Here is a 19,566-nt window from a genome sequence, read left to right as displayed (position 1 = left end):
GAGTTTCAGAATTTTATTCTGGCACTCTTGTACCTTACAGATCAAACTGGGTATGTGGAAAAGGAGTTGGAAATTATAAAGTACTAAGCATATATAAAGTATTATGATTTTGGTTTTAACTAAAAGACCTCTCATAAAAATCTCCTAAGGGAACCATGATATAGATTACATTTACATTTGGGCTGCAGATGATGGATAGTAAATTTGCCTCAGTAAGAAGAGTAAAGTGGGATGCTTGCTGGTTCAGTGGCCTTCAACTAGCATTTATTGTCCACTGCTCAAAGATGGCATAGTGTGACAGGCCATGCTGCTGGATCAGAAATGTTCTTTCCTTTATTCAAGTCATCATTTCACTCTTTTTGTCATTTGCATTCTTTCCTTCCTAGCTATCAGTTGTGTACTCTAGGAAGGTAAGGTACAGAAAACGTTTGCGGTAAGGTTTAAGAAAGGAAAAAAAATTAGCATTTATATCATAGCATGAAAAAATACTGCTAGTGTACTATATGTGGATGTTTATTTGTATCATTGTATATTTGATACATTTATTAATTTTTTCTTTTAATCTGAATTTCATAATTAGGTCTAAATTATTCCATCATATTCATTACCAAGTAGACTTAACTACATTTGCTAATTTGTTATTCCGTTTTTATAGTTTACAGCATATGATTTCATTCCATCTCCAAAATTAAAGCCATCTCAAGGAATGCCAGTCAACGATGATTTATGTTTTAGCAGAAAAAGAGTGTCAAGAAACTTATTTCAGAATAGTCGGGAATTTAACCCAGATTCTCTTCCTATGTGTGCTGCTGGTAAGTGAAAGTTGCAGGTAATGAACATGTTGAACTAAGTTAAAGATTTCTCTAATCTTCACAGGTCATTCAGAACCTCTTAGAACTTATAATCTGGTAGACAGTTCAAATTCAGTAATATTTGTTAAAGACCTGATAAGAATGGACAGTTCGACCCAATCGTCTCATAAGATCCTGGGAGGGTTTCTCATTGAAGCCTTTTGGGTATTAATGTAAGGCAATATTTGCTTCATCAACAACCCATGTTTACTGAGTATATCCTGTGTACAGATATGTTTCTAAGTATGTGCAGATACTTTTCTAAGTACTGGGTATATTTGCTGTTGTCCATGGACTGTAGCCCACCAGGCTTCTCTGTCCATAGGATTTCCTAGGCAAGAATACTGGAATAGTTTGCCATTTCCTTCTCCAAGGGATCTTCCCAACCCAGGGATTGAACCTGTGTCTCCTGCTTGGCAGGCAGATTTTTTTACCAATGAACCACTGTGGAATCTGGGGATATAGCAATCAACAAAATAGGGAAAACTTTCTGCCTAATAGATCTTACATTCTAGTTGGGACAAAGCAAACATTAAGTAAATGCAAAGCAGAATAAATTAGATGGTGATAAATGCTTTGAAAAAAAATAAGCACAGAAGAGGAATATAGAGGAGGGCCTATTTTAAATAGTGTGATGAAAGAAGGCCATATTGAGAAGGGAATATTTGGAGCAAACCACATAGATACCATGAGAGAACAGCAAATGATTCCGAAAAGAGGGAACAGTTAGCGCAGAGTACAGGACATATTTGAGATAGATCGAAGAAGCTAATAAATTTGGAATGAAATGAGTAAGGGGAAGAAAAGTAGAAAATTAAATTGAAGAGAATAATATGGGTTCCTATTTAAGGCCTAATAAGCTGTTGAATGGTCTTCAAAATATTGAAGAATATTTTGAGGAAAGAAGTAACATCAATTGGCTTGCTTTCCAGACTTGGGGGATGTTACATTTGAAATAGATTAATTCAGGCAAGGAAAAAAAACACGGAGTCGATTATGATCCAGGCTGGAGTCAATGGAAGTTTTAACCAATGCAGCAGTGATTATAGTGAAAAGTGATTGGATTCTGAGTATAAGTCAAAGGTACAGTTACTGTGATTTGCTCATGTGTTGTGTAGGAGTGTGAGAGGGAGGGTGAAAGAGCTCTGGCCAGAGCAACTGGGAAGATGTTTAGTTGCCTAAAATACGTGTTATAGAAAGTAAATATTATATTATTCTGAGGACATTGTCACTGTCACGGGCCTTATCAGTTAGAAAAATCATTAAAGAAGAGATAATACTTGAGCTGCATCTTTTGGGGATATATGTATGATTCCAGATGTTAAGGGGAGGTATGAGGAGAGCAAAGCCTCACATTAAGAATGGGCTTGAGATTTCTGACAGCAGTCTAAAGGTAAGATTCATTTTAGGTGGTCAAAGAGAAATTGGAATATGGGGAACCCTTGTGTGCTCGATTCAAAAATTTGAGCTAGTACTTGTAAGCTATAGGGAGCTAATGGAGACTTGTTTCGTTAAAGAACAAAGCAACTAGGGTGACAAGGTTGTTTACAGATTAAATAGAAATGAATAATCAGAAAAATATGATGATGACACAAAATAGGAAAAAGGGGAGTAGAGAAAGATTTCTAGACTTAGCACCTAGGTAATTAGAAAATGGTAATGTGTTGACAAAAGGAAATCATTTAGGAGTGGAAAGTGTAGTATGAGATAAAGATTGAGTTTGTCTTTTACTTAAGATCCTAGTGATACCAGTTATTGAAATTTATTGGCTATGACACAATATTTAGAAAACATTGTTACCCTAGGAGATTTTATAGATCTTTATGCAATAAAATTCCATAATATTTTCATATAAAAACGAGGTCTTACAATGATTGTGTAGTTGAGTGTCTATTTGATAGAGAAAAAGAAATGCAAGAATATATCCAGTTACGTTTGAAGCATTGCTTGGGATTTTTATAAAGCCTGTGTTTTTTGTATCATCTAAAATTTCTTACCTAACTGTACAGATTTTAAATAGAGAATAAGACAGCATGTAACTTAATGTTAGATTGAATGATATAAATTATAAGTACTATAGCAATTCAAAAAAGGAAGAGATCATAGGTATTGAAGTGGTTTATGATAACTCCAAGAAAGAGGTTGAACTTGAGCTGAACTTTAGAGAAGAAAAGGGTTTGTGGGAGGGTTTGTGGTTGGTAGTGAGGCCAGATTTAGGGAGAAAGTATAACCAGAGTATTTAATTCAGTTCAGTCGCTCAGTCGTGTCCAACTCTTTGTGACCACATGAACTGCATCATGCCAGGCTTCACTGTCCATCACCAACTCCCAGAGCTTGCTCAAACTCATGTCCATTGAATCGGTGATGCCATCCAACCATCTCATCCTCTGCCATCCCCTTCTCCTCCTGCCTTCAATCTTTCCCAGCATCAGGGTCTTTTCCAATGAGTCAGTTCTTCAGATCAGATAGCCAAAGTTTCAGCTTCAGCATCAGTCCTGCCAATGAATAGTCAGGACTGATTTCCTTTAGGATTGACTGGTTGGATCTTCTTGCAGTCCAAGAGACTCTCAAGAGTCTTCTCCAACACAGCAGTTCAAAAGCATCAATTCTTCGGTGCTCAACTTTCTTTATAGTCCAACTCTCGCATAACCAGAGTATAGAGTAAAGAATTAACTTAGCAGACATCCAGTTCATGCTGGATAAAGGGGCTTGAAATCACAGAATTATAAAAATCAGAATTTTAGAACTACATACAAGGAATTTTATATAGAGAATTAACTAAACATCAGAGAGGTCAATATCACCTTTTTTCCTTCAGACTTATTCCCCTGCCCAGGAGTAACCTTCAGGAGTCACAGGCGGGAGGGAAGGGATCTGGAAAATATGCCTGGGTAAGCTTGGAAAGTACGTGAATATGTGTTACATGTTGGGAAAGAAAGAAAAAGAGTCCCGCAGTAGACCTTTTGAGTAGAGTGTAAATTTACTACAAATCCTGGGAAGAAGGTAATTGAGGTCCAGAGAAACCTTCCATGGTGAGAGAGGGGAACATCTAGGAAGAAACTGCCTTTGTATATATTTTTCAACATATTTTTCTTTTCTCTATACCTGACCAGTCTGTCTTCTCCTTTAACCCCTGTCACTAATCAGATCTGCCAACAGCAAATCTAATTGCACGCAAATCTTTCTTGCCTGCCTGGCTTAATGTACGTATACTCTTAAATTTATTCCCACACAAAGGACACCAACATTTGTGAAATTAGTTGTGTTCATGAAGTAAAATTTTGATTTTATGTTTTTCTTCTCCTTCCAAAGGCACTAGTGGGACTCATCAGACAAATCTCTCTGGGAAATGTGGACAACTTGGATTTTCACAGATATGTGGTAAAACTGGCAGTGTGGATTCTGACTTACAGTACCTGGGAACAACTAACAGTCATCAAGATAAAGGTTTAAATTCCAACTTTATTTGAATATAAATGATTTATAAATATTTTGTGGGGTTTCCAAATCTGTTATTTTGTATAATTATACTTACTACAGAAAAGGATGTTTTGTTTTTAACAATAATTTTAATCAAATTTTTCATAACTATTAAACTGAAATGTTAGGTTTAGTACTCTTGATATAAATATGACTAATTAGAGACTTTAGAAACTCACGGTAGAGATGAACATTTTCATACCAAGAAATTAAAAATAAAATTATCCCATAAGGAGTACTATAGTAGCAGAAGACAGTTATTTTCCATAATGTTTTTTTTAAATTTATTTATTTTAATTGGAGGCTAATTACTTTACAATATTGTAGTGGTTTTTGCCGTACATTGACATGAATCAGCCCTGGGCGTACATGTGTTCCCCATCTTGATCCCCCCTCCCACCTCCCTCCCCATCCCACCCCTCAGGGTCTTCCCAGTGCACCAGCCCTGAGCACCCTGTCTCATGCATCAAACCTGGACTGGCGATCTGTTTCACATATGGTAATATACATGTTTCAATGCTATTCTCTCAGATCATCCCACCCTCGCCTTCTCCCACAGAGTCCGAATGACTGTTCTATACATCTGTGTCTCCTTTGCTGTCTCGCATATAGGGTTATCGTTACCATCTTTCTAAATTCCATATACATGCGTCCATAACAGTTTTAAATTTTAAAGCTATTTAGAATTTATTATGTCTCCTATTAGGACCCATGACTGCTTAACTAGCTATCATTTTAGATATCTTACATATTCATAAGATAGAACACGAGGGAGAGTTTGAGGCTGGCTGTCAGACATATGAATTTTGAATTTGAAGGCATGTCTTCCATGTCTATGCTAGTTAATAGGTATATCAGTTATTACTTAGAAATAGGATAAACTCAGAAATTTTGAAGATATTTTGTTGTTGTATATCCTTTACTAAAATTTTCTGAGTGATCGGGATGAGTGTCTGTCTGTATTTATTGATGAAAAAACAATGCTTATTTGAAATTAGTAAAGAAGATGGAGTTAATATAGCACTTCCACTTTAGCCACCCTTTCTTCTACCCACTCCAAAGGACCGCATGACTACATAAAGTTTTTCTTTATGGTGTTATTCACACTAAGATAGTTTATCTCTCTTTTTTAGTTTATCTTTCTTAATGATAGAGATTTTTTCCCCAAGTCTGGACAGGATACCTTTGAGACTGCTGATTAGTAGAAATAGAGAGGCTTCTCTGTGTTGCTTCGTCTCTTCTGTTTCCAGATGTCCCTGAATGCTTATGTTACCTTTGTAGACAACCTTCATTGTCAGTGTTTAATCAGATCTTCAGAGTGTCTTTGGTTTTGGTAACCTCTCAGAATACCTATTAGAGCAGCTACTAAAGGAATATTATGTTTTTCTAAAGTCAAGATTTAACTTACTAGTAGGTTGTATATATAAATTTGTGACCATTTAAGTCTCCTATAAGGTTTAGGTAGAGGTAGAGGTCCTAAGCATGTTAGATATGAATTAAAAGTAAATAGTATATGACATACATAGTCAAACAATATAAGTCATACATACATGGCTTCCCTTGTGGCTCAGATGGTAAATAATCTGCCTGCAATGCAGGAGACCCAGGTTCAATCCCAGGGTGGGAAAGATCCCCTGGAGAAGGAAATGGCAACCCACTTCAGTATTCTTGCCTAGAGAATTTCATGGACAGAGGAGCCTGGGGTCACAAAGATTGGATAAGACTGAGTGATTAACACACACTTAGTCATTTATGTCTTCAGAAAAATGTTCTGTTATATAATAAGCTAGGTCTGTTGTCTTGGAAACTCTTCAAAAAGATATAAAGAAAATTGGAAGGAACCTCTAAAAAAATTACAGATTGCCTTTTTTAAAGTTGAAGTGTAGTTGATTTATAGTATTATTTAAGTTAAACGTGTACAATGTAGTGATTCACAATTTTTAAAGTTATATCCCATTTATAGTTATAAAATAATGGCTATATTCTTTGTGTTGTAAAATATATCCTTGTAGCTTATTTTATATAAAATAGTTTTATATCTTATCTCTTATTTTATATCCTGTCTCTTATTCCCCAACCCTATATTGCCCCTCCCCCATGTTGCCCCTCCCCCCACCTCTCTCCCTACTTGTAATCATTAGTTTGTTCTCTATATCTGTGAGTCTGATTTTTTTTTTTACTATCTTCACTAGTTTGTTGTATTTTTTAGATTCATATATGTGATATATATTGTTGCTTTTCAGTCGCTGAGTGTCTGACTCTTTGCAACCTCGTGGACTGCAGCATGCCAGGCTCCCCTGTCTTCACTATCTCATGAAGTTTGCTCAGATTCATGCCCATTGAGTCAGTGATGCCATCCAACCATCTCATCCTCTGCCACGCCTTTCTCCTTTTGCCTTCCATCTTTCCCAGCATCAGAGTCTTTTCCAATGAGTTGGCTCTACACATCAGGTGGCCAAAGTATTGGAGCTTCAGCTTCAGCAACAGTCCTTCCAATGAATATTTAGAGTTGATTTCCTTTAGGATTAACTAGTTTGATCTCCTTACAGTCCAAGGGACTCTCGAGAGTCTTCTCCAGCACCAAAATTCGAAAGCTTCAGTTCTTTGGTGCTCAGCCTTCTTGATAGTCCAGCTGTCACATCTATACCTGACTGTATTTTGACGATATGAATCTTTGTCAGCAAAGCGATGTCTCTGTCATTTCTGCTTCAGCCTATCTGCTTCATTCTTCTGGAACTGTTAGTAATTGCCATTTGTTCTTTCTCAGTAGTGTATTGGATACCTTCCAACCTAGAGGGCTTATCTTCCAGTGTCGTATCTTTTTGCCTTTTGATACTGTTCATGGGGTCCTTGCAGCAAGAACACTGGAGTGGCTTGCCATTCTTTCCTCCAGTGGACCACGTTTTGTCAGAACTCTTCACTATAACCATTTTGTCTAGGATGACTTTGCACAGCATAGCTCATAGCTTCATTGAGTTATGCAAGCCCCTTTGCCACAACAAGGCTGTGGTCCATGAAGGGGGTAATATCAAGTAGTATTTATTTTTCTGTCTGACTTACTTCAGTTAGCATAATATAGCCTCCAAGTCCATCCATGTTGCACCAAATGGCACACTTTTATTCTGTTTTATGGCTGAGTAGTATTCCACTGATAATATACACCACATCTTCTTTAACAATTCATCTGTTGAGAGACACTTAGGTTGCTTCCATATCTTGGCTATTGTGAATTACGCTGCTGTGGACATTGGGGTGCATGTATCCTTTTGAATTAGTGTTGTGGTTTTTTTTTTTTTCCCCAATATATACCCAGAAATGGAATTGCTGGGTCATATTATGGTTCTGTTTGTAGTTTTTTGAGACACCTCTGTACTGTTTTCCTCAGTGGCTGCACCAATTTACGTTCCCACCAACATTGTCTGAGGGTACCTTTTTCTTCACATCACTGCCAACATTTGTTATTTGTGTACTTTTTGATGATAGCCATTCTGACAGATGTGGGGTTACATGTCCTTGTGGTTTTGATTTGCATTTCCTTGATGTTAGCAGAGGCTTCCGAGGAGGCTCAGTGGTAAAGAGTGCACCTGCCAATGCAGGAGGTGCAGGATATGAGGGTTCAATCCCTGGGCCCGGCAGATCCCCTGGAGGAGGAAGCGTTACCCACTCCAGTGTGCTTGCCTGGAGAGCCCTATGGACAGGAGAGCCTGGAGGGCTCCAGTGCATAGAGCCGCAGAGTTGGACACGACTGAAGCGACTGAGCACGCAGCACGGTTTTTCATTCTCTTGGTGGTTTACTTTGCTGTACTAAAGCTTGGAGTCCCATTTGTTTATTTTTGCTTTTATTTCCTATATTTTAAGAGATAGATTAAAAAAAATATGGCTGTGATTTATGTCAGAGTGTATTTTGTCTATGTTTTCTATTAGGGATTTTATAGTATATGGTCTTACATTTAGGTCTTCCATCCATTTTGAGTTTATATTTTGTATGTGGTGTTACAGAAGTATTCTAATCTCGTTCTTTTACATGTAACTGTCCAGTTTTCTTAGCACTACGATTCCCCCAGCTCTGTTCTTCTCTCTTAAGATTGATTTGGTTATTTGGGGTCTTCTGTGTTTCCATACAAATTAAAAAAATTTTTGTTGTGGTTCTGTGAAAAATGCCATTGGTCTCTTGATAGGGATTGCCCTGAATCTGTAGATTACCTTGGGTAGTGTGGTCATTTTAACAATCTTAATTCTTCTTATCTAAGAACACAGTATATCTTTCCATCTATTTGTGTCATCTTTAATTTCTTTCAACATTGTCTGATCATTTTACAAGTATGGGTCTTTTGCCTCCTTAGGTAAGTTTATTTCTAGGTATTTTTTTCTCTTTGATGCGATAGTAAATGGGATTGTTGCCTTTTTTTCTCTCTTTCTGATAGCTTTGTTTTATTTTTGACTATGCCACACGACTTGTGTAATCTTAGTTCCCCAACTGGGGATTGAACCCAGACCCTTGACAGTGAAAGCACAGAATCCTAACCACTGAACTGCCAGGGAATTCCCTGATAGTTTGTTGTTATTGTATAGAATTACAGAAAATTTCTGTATATTTTGTATCCTGCAACTTTGCTGAATTCATTGATGATTACTAGTAGTTTTCTGGTAGTGTCTGTAGGATTTTCTGTATGTAGTATCATGTCATCTGCAAACAATGACCGTTTTACTTCTTCCATTTCAATTTGGATTATTTTTATTTCTTTTCCTTCTCTCATTGCTGTGGCTAAGACTTCAACTACTATGTTGAATAAAAGTGGTGAGAGTATGTATCTTTGTCTTGTTCCTAATCTTAGAGGAAATGTTTTCAGCTTTTCACTATTGAGTAGGTGTTAGCTGTGTGTTTGTTATATGTGGCCTTCGTTAGGTTCAGGTCGGTTTCCCCTGTGACCGCTTTCTGGAGAGGTTTTATTATACATGGATCCTGAGTTTTATTGAGAGCTTTTTCTGTATCTGTTGATGTGATCATATGATTTTTATTCTTCAATTTATTGAAGTTATGTGGTTATGTGGTATATATCACATTGATTTATAGATACTGAAAAATTATAGCATCTCTGGCATAAATGCACTTGATCATGGTGTAGGAACCTTTTAATGTATTGTTGGACTTGATTTACTAGTGTTTTGTTGAGGATTTTTACATCTATGTTTATCAGTGATGTTGGCCTGCAGTTTTCTTTTTTGTGTGATGTTTTCCTCTGGATATGATACCAGAGTGCTGTGGTCCTCATACAATGAATATGGAAGTGTTCCTTCCTCTGTAATTTTTTTTGAATAGTTTGAAAAGGATAGGTAAATTGGTAAAATTCACCTGTGAAAGTCATCTGGTCCTGGACTTTTGTTTGTTGGGAGTTTTAAAATTACTGATTCTATTTCATTACCAGTAATTGGTCTGTTCATATTTTCTGTTTTTTTCCTGGTTAAGTCTTGGAAGGTGTAGCTTTCTAAGCAGTTAAAACATGGTGTAATGTAGTGGTTTAGAGCACAGGATTGGAGCCAGAGAGCCTGAATTCAGTAATTTCCTTAGTATATGATTTTTAGCAATTTACTCTGTCCTTTTTTTTAACCCAAAAAGTAGGAATGGTATTTTCCCCACAGAATTGTTGTGAAGATTAAATTAGTTAATATATAGAAAATACTTGGGACACCCCTGGCACATGAATATTAGCTCAATAAAGATTAGTTCTCATCATTGCCATTGTAGTTTTCATCATTGACATTATTATCATTTTTGGATTATCTATATAAAAAATCCAGAAGGGTATACAGAAAACTATTAAAATAATAAATGATTTAGCAAGGTTGCTAGATATAAAATCCAAACAGAAAGGTGAGTAAAGTTCCCAGATACCAGGAATATTCAGAAACTGATTTTTAAGAAAGAAATTACAGTTATCAACAAAATTTGTAGTTATATGGAGGCCTAACAAAAGACATTCATTATGAAAACTAAAATACTTTTTTGAGAGACATAAAAGAAGGCCTGAATAAATTAAAAGAGATCATGCATTTTTTTTGCAATCCTATATTTTTAAACAAGGAAACTCAATTTCATTTCTATCAAAATCTCAACAGGATCTTTAATGGAGCATGGCAAGCTAACCCCAAAACTCATATGAAAGAACAGAGGACCAAGGATGACCTAGATAATTCTAAAGAGGATCAAAATGGAAGGAGACAATATGATGACTATAGTTAACACTGCTGTGTGGCATATAGAAAAGTTGTTACAAGAATAAATTCTAAGAGTTCTCATCACAAGGAGAAAGTTCTTTTTCCTTTTTTCTTTTCTTTTTATTTTATCTGTGTTAGAAGATGTTAGCTGAACCTATCTTGTTAACCATTTCACCATACATATACATTTCATTCTCTATATATGCTGAAGCCGAAGCTTCGATACTTTGGCCACCTAATGGAAAGAGCTGATTAATTGGAAAACATCCTGATGCTGGGAAAGATTGAGGGCAGGAGGAGAAGGGAGTGACAGAGGACGACATGGTTGGATGGCATCACTGACTCAATGGACATGTGTCTGAGCAAACTCCCAAGAGACTGTGAAGGACAGAAAAGCCTGGCACACTGCAGCCCCTGGGTTGCAAAGAGTTGGAGATGACTCACAGACTAAACAGCTACTATATATATGTCAAACCATCATGGTGTATGCCTTAAACTTATACAGTAATGTATGTCAGCCCTCTCTCAAAACTGGAAAAAAAATGGAAGGAGACTTATCGGTGTGAGGATAAATAAAACATTGTGGTACTACTGTAGAAACAGAAAAAAAGGTTAATGGAACCCATAAGAAGCACCTAAGAATAGACTTAAATATACACGTGGGAGATGAAAGGAAAAGAATGGGTGGCTCAAAAACTGGCCCTGGGAGAACTCCAGTATATCTATAGAAGAAAGTTAAATTAGGTTTTTACCTGCAAAAGTAGGGATGCCAGATAGGATTAAAAACTTCAATGTGAAAAGCAAAAAAACTTAAAACTCTTAGAAGATGTGTATAAATAAATAACATTCTCTTTTGTCTTATTACAGTTTGTGCTAGCCTATGTTTCAGTAGTAAGACACAGCAAACATTTGGTGGTCAAACAGAGCGTTCTTCGTCATACTCTGGTCCAAATTCAAGTTCAGGAGCCGTCCTTCTTCCATCCTATCCTCTCTCGTCCCCTCGAACTAGTCCAAAGCACACGTCTCTTACTGTGTCTCCAAAGAAGTCTCAAGATAATTGCGTTAATTTCTCAAGTTCCTGGCCTCTTAAAAGCTTTGAAGGGCTTTCAAAGCCAAGTCCACAAAAAAAGCTTGTCAGCCAAAAATCATCTGATCCTACAGGTATATGTGATGGTAAAAATTAATACTTTGTTCAAATATTTGTACGTTTGAATAATTATTTGAAGTTAGGGTTGTCAGATCTTTAAAAGCTTGTAAATTGCATTTTATTTCTCTGAATTAGTAAATATTTAGCAAAATATTAATGAAATGTTCAGTAGATCAAATGTGTAATATAAAATTCAGTTAAGATTGTCATTTCTTTTTTTTTTCTTGTATTGCCACTTCAGAATCCTGCTGTAAAACTAAATAAATAATAGTGCTTTATAATGGACATGAATATGAACAGTCTGAGAGCCTACTAACAAGTTTTAGCTTTACAAATATAAAATATTATTCATATATTTACCTCAGTGTCTAGTATTCAACATTTATTGAATGTTATTATCAAAATTATTTTGATGGGTTTTCTACTGTTTGTTGGGCTTCCCAGGTGGCACAGTGGTAAAGACTCTGCCTGTCAATGCAGGAGACACAAGAGATGCACGTTCAGGAAGATCTCCTGGAGTAGGAAAATGGCAACCCACTCCAGTATTCTTGCCTAGAAAATTCCATGGACAGAGGAGCCTGACAGGCTAAGGTCCATGGTGTTATAAAGCGTCAAACATGACTGAGCAACTGAGCGCACACACACTACTGTTTGTTATCAACTAAAATATCCTTAACAATAGCCCACGCCAAAATCATAATATTAGCATGTATGTTTATTCAAGACAGATTCAGTTTCAGAAAGTCTGTGAAAGGTGAGTCCCATGTCCCAAATGCTTCCCTAACCCCAACCCCTAAGGTCAAATATTTCACTTTTAAACTACCCCACAGCACGAATATTCTAGTTTATAACCATAACATCAATTTATTGCATAGTCAGCTGATTTTATTATTGTCCTTTAGCATTGAGCCTTCATTTTCTTCTGTTAATTTTTTTCTGTATTTGTCTTTCCTCCAAAATCAGATACTGTATTGAAAGCTGAAATATTGTTTAACTTGTTCTCCCCAGTGCCCAGTGTTACTGCTTTGCACATAGTGGTCATTCAAGTGTGCTTACATCAAGTGTTGCTTAAATCAAGCCAAATCATTAATGTTTCTAGGTTATTATGGACTTTACTATATGAAAATCATGGTGATGTGTATGAAGATAGACATTTCAGGAAGTTCCCTGGCAGTCCTGTGATTAGAACTATGAGCTTTCACTGCTGACAGCCCGGATTCAATCCCCGTTTGGGGACCTAAAATCCTACAAGCTGAGCAGCATGGCCAAAAAAAAAAAATTTCACTTGTTTTATAATATTTGTATTTCGTATGAAAGGATTCTGGGTGGTCCATTTTTGTTATATTTGTTAGGGAACAATTTCTTGTTTTTGATCTCAAGTAGCAATCTTTATTTCTAATATAATATAGTGTGCTTTTTAATTTAAAAACAACTAATCCTAAACACTCTTGATTTTAATGCTAACTTGTTTTCCAACTTGAAGTTGAAAAAAGAAAAGAAGTAAAAGAAGTAATGTGTCTTTTCCATGCAGGAGAAAATTCTCAAGAGAAACCTCAAGTTCAACTTACTCCTGCTTTGGTGAGATCTCCATCTTCCCGACGAGGCCTAAATGGGACCAAACCTGTACCTCCCATACCACGGGGCATCAGCCTTTTGCCTGATAGAGCTGATCTGAGCACAGTGGGACCCAAAAAGAAAGAGCCTGATGACGTTTGGAAGAGTGAAAAAGATCATCTTACAGTTGATCTTTCAGAATTAAATATCAGGGATAAAGATTTGGATCAAGAAGAGGTTAGAACCAAATATTTTCAATAATTTCTAAATGCTTATAGTTGTTTATAATATAATAGCTGTCATTTAAGGAAAAATCAAGTACTCTGAATCCCGTAACATCTTGTCTTATTGTAAAAATATTCTATGTGTTTACAGTAGAAAACATGGAAACTATAGTGAAGTATTAGGAAGAAAATTTATCACACTAAATTACACTACCCCGAATAGTTCATCATTAACACACTAATGTCTTTCCTTTCAATGTTTCTTCCGTACACATATTATTCCTTTTAAAATAAAAAATACAAATAATACAGCAATACACGTATGCATTAACCCCCCCCAAATGAACAGTTTGTCATATTTTTCCTACTTTTTAAATAAATGAAACATAACATAGTTCCCTCCCCAATCCAGTTTCTCTTTCCTCTTCACCAGAGACAACCACTATTACCATTAATTTGTGTTTTATGTATTTCTGTACTTTTTATGTTAATATATTAATATTTGATGCATTTATTTATAATGTATTACTAGACATTACAATGTATATAATATATATTACAATATATATAGTATATAGTATATATGTATTGTAATGTGTAGTATATATAATGTATGAGCTTCCCAGGTGACACTAGTGGTAAAGAACATCTGAAAATGCAGGAAGACATAAGAGACACAGGTTCGATCCCTGGGTCAGAAAGATCCCCTGGAATAGGGCACAGCTATCCATTCCAGTATTTTTGCCTGGAGAATCCCATGACAGAGGAGCCTGCTGGGCTACGGTCCATAGGGTCACAAAGAGTCATACACAACTGAAGTGACTTAGCACACATACACGTATAACTGTAATACAGAAATACAGCACAGCACATTCATATCATTGATTTTGGCTTATTCCTCATCTTTTGCTATTGTAAACAATGCTGCAGTAAACATTCTTGAGCATATCCCTTGTGCATATGTACAAGTTTATCTTTATGGAATTGAGGTCATATTTTGTATTCACCTTTGAATCCTAGATAACTCCCTTTATACTATAAAAATGTATTGCCAACATGATAGCTATGCATATTAATTATGCCAGAGAAGGAATGTGGCTGCTCTATTACTTTGGATTTAGAGCACTGTTTTCACAGATGCTTCCTTTTTATCATTTCAATTTGTCTGATGTAAGGCTTGAAAGTGTTTTTCATTAAATATGTAAACTGAAACACCCAGTGATGGTATTTGATGGTCTTATTATGGTCTTAGTTTAGCCCATTTTTAAGATCTGAGGCATCGGTACTAATAGTTGACTCAAAAAAAAATTAATGTGTATTTATTTAAAAAGCTAACATTAAGCCTGTGTAAAACTGACTTATAAAGAACCAAAATTGGTTCTTAATGAATTGGTCATTCCAGCTTCTAACTGCTTATTAAGTTTCCTTGGTTTTTTCTTTTTGTTTTTGTTTTTCCGGTTATATTCCAATGGTACTAGAAATGGAATTTATTTACAGAAAAGAAACTTATAGAAGAGGTACTTTTTTTTAATTAAAAATTTTAACTGGAGAATAATTATAATATTGTGATGGTTTTAAAAAGACACTTTCCTATGTAACTCATAAATTTCATCTGATCCTACATATTTTTGTATTTTTTTTATGATAACTTAAAAATAATCCTTTTAGTGGGTAATTGAAGAGGTAATTTCTTTTTTATAATTAGTACATGTAAACAGATACTACTATTTTTAAATATTCAGCTTTCCAAGGACTTACTAAGGAAGTGGCCATACTTAATCAAAATGTAAGCAAAACATAATTTATGTATATTTCTGAGTTCCTTAATTTGTTCAAGGTTCTGTTCCCAAACTTAATATATATGTAATGAAGATTTCTACTCTGCATGTTTGTAAATACTTTTCTTCAGAAGTTACATACATTGATCTATTATTCTCTGAACACTGGCAAGCTTCACGTAAGCTTCAAATTTAGAAAACTGATTACTGCTAAATAGCCACGTCAGCACACTGTTGACCTAAGATGACTTCAGCTGGGCTGTCTACCATCTGATTCAATCATTCACTTTATGAACTGAATTTTTACAATGTATTAGTCATTATACCCAGTGCTGGAAATAGCATGATGAATAATATCTTGAGATCCTTCCTCTTAAGGAACTTTTAGCCTAGGAGGTTGTTTATAAATACCTGAGTACTGAAGTCTGTATTTATACTATATATAGATATTTTAACATCCATCTTGTTAGTGTTAGATTGAAGAGTGGCTAACTCGGTTTAGTTATTAGAGTTTTAAAATCTAAGGATAACTTTTATTTATATAATTAATTTGTAAAGTTTTTTTTTTTTTTCCCTTAGATGCAGAGCTCTCTTAGGTCCCTTCGTAATAGCGCAGCTAAGAAAAGAGCAAAACTGAGTGGCAGTACTTCTGATCTTGAAAGCCCAGACTCCGCCATGAAGCTTGACTTGACTGTGGATTCCCCATCTCGATCTTCCTCTCCAAATATCAGTTCCTACAGTGAAAGTGGAGTTTACAGCCAAGAATCCTTGACTTCTTCTCTGTCGACAACTCCCCAGGGGAAGAGAATAATGTATTTTATTTTTTGATGTGTTAATTGAATTTTTAGTCTGAAGCTCTTGATATCATATTTTTTTAAAACTTTGAAATCATTTATTTACTAGTTTTTAAAACATTGAAATACATTTAAAAGACAACAGGAAAGTTTACAGATATTACCTTGCTTAGCCTTAGTTTGGGGTGTCGGTGGAGAGACAGGACAAAACCCCAACTAAATTAATATAAAGCCTAGTCTCAAAGTTGCATTTGTTATTCTGCCTATCTAAGATTTATCCTAATACTGTTTGTCCTTTAGCTGTATAACTCTTTGGCAGTCGACTAATAGCTGATATTACTGCTTTTGTTTAAAACTCAGCACTGATTTCCTCTCATGTGGATAAACTCCACCCAGCCATTACCCAACTACTTCTTTTTGTGTTATTCCGTTACCTTGTGGGAGTTTAGGACTCCATGCCATAGCTTTGTAGCCCTCTTGGGAATTTCCTTACCACAATAGTGCTAGAATTAGAGTCCTGATCATTCTACACTGACCGCATAGCACTTTGACAAACTTTTCCAGATTACCTCAATAACCTCTCAGTCTTCAAAGAGTGATCCTTCCTTGATTGTTGAAAATGTCTGTCACCCTATTCTAGGATTTTGGGGAATCCTTTCCCTCTTTATTTCATTTTAGTGATTTATTTTTTTAATTTTACTTTATATTGGACTATACTTGATTTGCAATTTTGTGTTAGTTTCACGTGTATTCCTCTTTACTTTAGACGATAACCTAACAGTAGAATTGTTAGGTCTTGGGTATATGGACATTTAACTTTTCAAATAACTGCTAAACAGTTTTCTAAGATGCTTTTGCAGTTTTACACTCCCATCAGCAATGTATGACAGTTTCAGTTGTTTCACGTCCTTTTTAACATTTGTTGTTGTTGGTCTGTTTAATTTCGTTTTCCTTTGATTTTATCCTATACCATGTATATATATGTTTGATAGGTCGCTTCAGTTGTGTCCAACGCTTTGCGACCCTATGCCCACCAGGCTTCTCTGTCTGTGGGATTCTCAAATCAAGAATACTGGAGTGGGTTGCCATGCCCTCCTCCAGGGCATTTTCCCTACCTAGGGATCCAACCTGCATTTCTTACATCTGATGGGTGGGTTCTTTACCACTGTGGCCACCTGGAAAGCCCATGTCTATATATAGCTATTGACATTAGAAGTGAATATTTAAAATTAAATTTAAATTATTTTCACTTAAGTGAACTAGAACCTCTAATAATTTAGGTAGAGATTACATATTTAAAGGAAAGATGGTGTTCTCTGAACATTAATGTGAAAGAGTGTTTTATTTCAGCAGTACATAGAATTAAACCAAATTTTTGTGTCTGTTGTGAAAGGTTTGTCTCATCCCAGATTTTCTTCCCCATATTTTTTAACTTCAATAGCAGCTTATTTTGCATTTGGCAATTTTTTCTTACTGGAAATTCCTTTGTTGTAATTACCTGGGTAGAATAATGTAATAGATTTACAAAATGAATTTGGAATGGCTGTGTGGGCTGGTAAAGTTACCAGATATTTAAAATATATACATTTATCTTTTAGACCTAAAGTTTTTCCTTTATCTTCCAAAGATGTGAAATTTTATATTACATACTCTTACAGTTTCAAGGTTCTGTAAGTAATCTGGAACACAGTTGGGAAGGAAAGTTCATTTTTATATTACAACATTTAGAATTTACTATTCCTGATGTTGTCTCATTGGGTTATCTCTTCAGATATTGAACTCTGTGTAAAAGGAATTCAGTATACCCTCAGTTATGGACTGAATTATCTTTAATGAATTTACTATTTCCACATTTAATTTTATTAGTTTAAGTAATTCTCAACCTGCTTACATCCTACCTTAAGAATCATTACCAAAGAAAGTCACTACTACTGACTGCAGGGCTTTCATCCTTAATGTAGATTGGGAAGGAAAAATTATGGAGAAACACTTTTCTACAGTATGAAATACTTTCTTTCATCCATGTCCAATACACCCAGTATAAATGTAAATTGACAGTCATCTAATCTAGAATAATTATTCTTAAAATTTTTAGCATTGATTTCTCACTAGGCCAATTAACAAATAATGCCTGCCCACCTACAAAAATTGTACTTCTTTGTAAAATCTCTTCTTTATAATATCCATCACTAACTTATTGGTGTACTAGCTCTTATTGATTTTAAACAGTTCCCTTATCTACAGACTTAATATTCTTCAGTTTGATTTCTTGGTGAAACAAGGCCTATAGGCCTTTTTAAAGTCAAAGAATAGCAAAAGATAGTCCAGAAAGAAAGCACGCATTTGCTAAATTCACTTGTTGCTGATCTCTTATTTATTATAAAGTCCCTATTTTTATATTATATATGAAGGTAGATAATATTTTAGATAACTGGAATCATTTGGCTTAGTTCTGGAATGGACTGTTTTTGGATCGGGTTCCCCTCTTCCGACACGTAAAGATTTGTTGTTGTTCAGTCACCAAGTCATGTCCAACTTTTTGCGACCCCATCATACTAGGCTCCTCTGTCCTCCACTGTCTCTCTGAGTTTGCTCAAATTCATGTCCACTGAGTTGGTGATGCTATCTAACCTTCTCATTCTCTGTCTCCCCTTCTCATTTTACCTTCAGTCTTTCCCAGCATCAGGGTCTTTCCCAGTGAGTCAGCTTGTCTTGTCAGGTAGCCGAAGTATTGGAACTTCAGCTTCAGCAGTAGGCCTTCCAATGAATATTCAAGGGTTGATTTCCTTTAGGATTGGCTGGTTTGATCTTGCAATCCAGGGGGATTTTCAAGAGTCTTCTCTAGCACCACAATTCAAAAGCATCAATTCTTTGGCAGTCAGCCTTGTTGATGGTCCAGTTCTCACATGCGTACATGACTCCTGGAAAAACTACATTTGACTGCATCAATCTTTGTTGGCAAAGTAATAACTCTGCTTTTTAATACGCTGTCTAGGTTTGTCATAGCTTTCCTTCCGAGGATCAAGTGTCTTTTAATTTTATGGCTGCAGTCACCATCCACAGTGAATTTGGAGCCCAAGAAAATGAAATTTGTCACTATTCCTACTTTTTGCCCTTCTCTTTACCTTAAAGTGATGGGACCAGATGCCGTCTTAGTTTTTGTAATGTTGAGTTTCAGGCCAGCTCTTACAGTCTCCTCTTTCACCCTCATCAAGAGGCTTTTGAATTCCTTTTCGCTTTCTGCCATTGGAATGATACCGTCTACAGCATATCTGAGGTTATTGATACTTCTCCCTGCAGTGTTGATTCCAGGTTGTGATTCTTCCAGCCCAGCATTTTTTTTTTTTTTTTTGGATCTTGGTTTTTTTATTTTTTATTTATTTATTTATTTTTCCCATTTATTTTTATTAGTTGGAGGCTAATTACTTTACATCATTGCAGTAGTTTTTGTCATACATTGAAATGAATTAGCCATGGATTTACATGTGTTCCCCATCCCAGTCCCCCCTCCCACCTCCCTCT

The 19,566-nt window shown here is 35.7% G+C and overlaps 1 protein-coding gene across 2 annotated transcripts in view; it reads left to right on the top strand.

Annotated features, from left to right (window-relative positions):
* TOGARAM1 (TOG array regulator of axonemal microtubules 1) overlaps nt 1-19,566 on the top strand; it is a 79,590-nt gene that overhangs the window by 14,772 nt on the left and 45,252 nt on the right. For both annotated transcript variants that reach the window (XM_020881394.2, XM_020881391.2), the window contains exons 2-6: nt 656-812; nt 4,164-4,298; nt 11,415-11,708; nt 13,226-13,485; nt 15,830-16,062. In XM_020881394.2, coding sequence (XP_020737053.2) covers nt 656-812; nt 4,164-4,298; nt 11,415-11,708; nt 13,226-13,485; nt 15,830-16,062 — 1,079 coding nt within the window. The remainder of the gene's footprint in view (nt 1-655; nt 813-4,163; nt 4,299-11,414; nt 11,709-13,225; nt 13,486-15,829; nt 16,063-19,566) is intronic.

Source organism: Odocoileus virginianus, chromosome 16, assembly GCF_023699985.2.
Source record: "Odocoileus virginianus isolate 20LAN1187 ecotype Illinois chromosome 16, Ovbor_1.2, whole genome shotgun sequence".
Classification (NCBI taxonomy): Eukaryota; Metazoa; Chordata; class Mammalia; order Artiodactyla; family Cervidae; genus Odocoileus; species Odocoileus virginianus.
The sequence above is the reverse complement of the archived record's forward strand: the minus strand, read 5'-3'. Positions and strand labels throughout refer to the sequence as shown.